Consider the following 1,856-nt stretch of genomic DNA (forward strand, 5'->3'; position numbering starts at 1 on the left):
GCCTTGGGTTTTCAGTAAAGTGTTTTGTTTTTAGGGGTACTAATAGGGGGTGTGAAGGCGTTCCCATTCTGGCAGCTCAAAATTAGATCCACAAACCCGGTCTACACCAGCAAGGGGATTTGGAGAAACAAAGCAATGGCCTCCACCCCCCCCCACCTGGCCTCCTGTGGGAAAAACAGGTTTGCGGGGGTGGGAATTGTCTGGATTAGCTGTCTGCAGTCATCAAACCATTTGGGTGATTCGCTTTGTTTTCATAGACAAGTTAAAAGGGAAGAAAAAAGAAAGAGTCGGTTATGGGTCGCCTGAGCAAGTGTCGATTTCAGCTTAAAGTGAATTGGAAAATTGAGCCTAATTATCCTAGGTAATTGCTTCAATTCTCCACTTGACTTTGCTAACGCAGATCTGTCCTGCATGTTCAAAAAGGCACCCCCCCCCATCCCTGAGTATCCTGTTGTCACCTTTGAAAGGTGCTAGTGTAATACTGCTATCATGCTGAAAAGCAATTGTATATGTGAACAGAAGGCAAGTTCAAATAAAAGCCTAAATCAATAAAGAGATCGTTTCTTGTAGCTTAAAATTAATTTATTTAACAAATATAGCTATAATATAAATGATAATAAAATTTCAAATATACAGTATATTACACACAACCCCTTCCAAAGGGATTCGTGAGAGTCACACAAATGTACTGTTAAATAGAAACAGGAGTTTTAAATTTTATTTTACAGTTTTTTTCTGGTACTGGTGAGAGAGGTCCCTTCAACCTACCTTGGCAACGCATCTGTGTGACCCCCTCCCCCCACCAAAAGCAGACGTTTTGCAGTTGAAGATCTCTGAAGTTTTCCGATGGAAGGACCGGGGTTTCCATCTCCCCTGGCTTGCTCTTTTCTTTTTCTCCAACTGTTCTTATTTTCCAAAATCTTCAGTCGTGAGTTTCCCTGTGCTTCTCCTGCCTGATGTCAGGACAGGACGCAGCAGCCTAGTGCCGGTCCAACCGCTAACTGTGCTGGGGACCGCGGGGAAGTCTACACCTCTCTAACCCCAGTTTCTCCATCTGTAACACAAAGCGTAGATCTAGATTCTAGAGGAGTGTTAAGGGCCCCTTCCAGCCACTTTGGGGAAGGGGATCAGACATTGGAGAGTGAACGCAGGGAGCAGCCGAGGATAAACCAGAGCAGCGTGGGGGTTAAAGGGGAAGGAGCCGGGCGGTGCCGAACAAGGGAGCTCGTTGGGGGATGGCTCCTGCGGCTGGCAGGAGAGCGGGGCTGGAGGAATCGGCTGGTACCACAGGGAGGGGACCCTGGGACCCTCTATGTCAGGTGGTACATGCTGTAGCCCACATGGGCTGTGTAGAGTCCCACGGGCGCCACCGGCAGCGCGGCGCGCTGGAAGGGGCCCGAGGCCCCGTAGAGCGAGGCGCCGGCCGCGGCCGCTACCGCCGCGGGGCCGCCGAGCGGGAAGGAGAGGCCAAAGGCAGCCGGGGGCAGCATGGGCTTGGCGGCCATCTTCAGCTTTTCCAGCTCTGCCTCCTGCAGTCTCTTGGCCTTGGCGCGGCGGTTCTGGAACCAGATCTTCACCTGCGTCTCGGTGAGGCTGAGCGAGCTGGAGAACTCGGCGCGCTCGGCAATGGACAGGTACTGCTTCTGGCGGAACTTGCGCTCCAGCGCCAGCAGCTGCGCGGTGGTGAAGGGTGTCCGCGGCTTGCGGTTGGTTTTGTGCTTGCGCAGGGTACAGGCCGGGGGGCTCAGCCGCCCTAGGGGGCCGAGAAAAAGGCAGGGGGTTAAGAGAGCGGCGCGGGAGAGTCATCTGCCCACAAAGTAGTAACCGTAGTCAATAGCAATACCAGGTATTCATTT

At 52.4% G+C, this 1,856-nt stretch overlaps 1 protein-coding gene across 1 annotated transcript; it reads right to left on the reverse strand.

Moving 5' to 3' along the window:
- Positions 1–576: 576 nt before the first annotated feature.
- LOC117800974 (homeobox protein MSX-1-like) lies at positions 577–1,799 on the reverse strand (the record flags this gene model as incomplete). Its single annotated transcript, XM_034653579.1, has 1 exon — positions 577–1,799. A coding segment is annotated over one exon (489 nt), but the record flags the coding sequence as incomplete, so codon positions are not given.
- Between the last annotated feature and the right edge of the window lie 57 nt (positions 1,800–1,856).

This window comes from Ailuropoda melanoleuca, unplaced genomic scaffold, assembly GCF_002007445.2.
Source record: "Ailuropoda melanoleuca isolate Jingjing unplaced genomic scaffold, ASM200744v2 unplaced-scaffold987, whole genome shotgun sequence".
Taxonomy (NCBI): domain Eukaryota; kingdom Metazoa; phylum Chordata; class Mammalia; order Carnivora; family Ursidae; genus Ailuropoda; species Ailuropoda melanoleuca.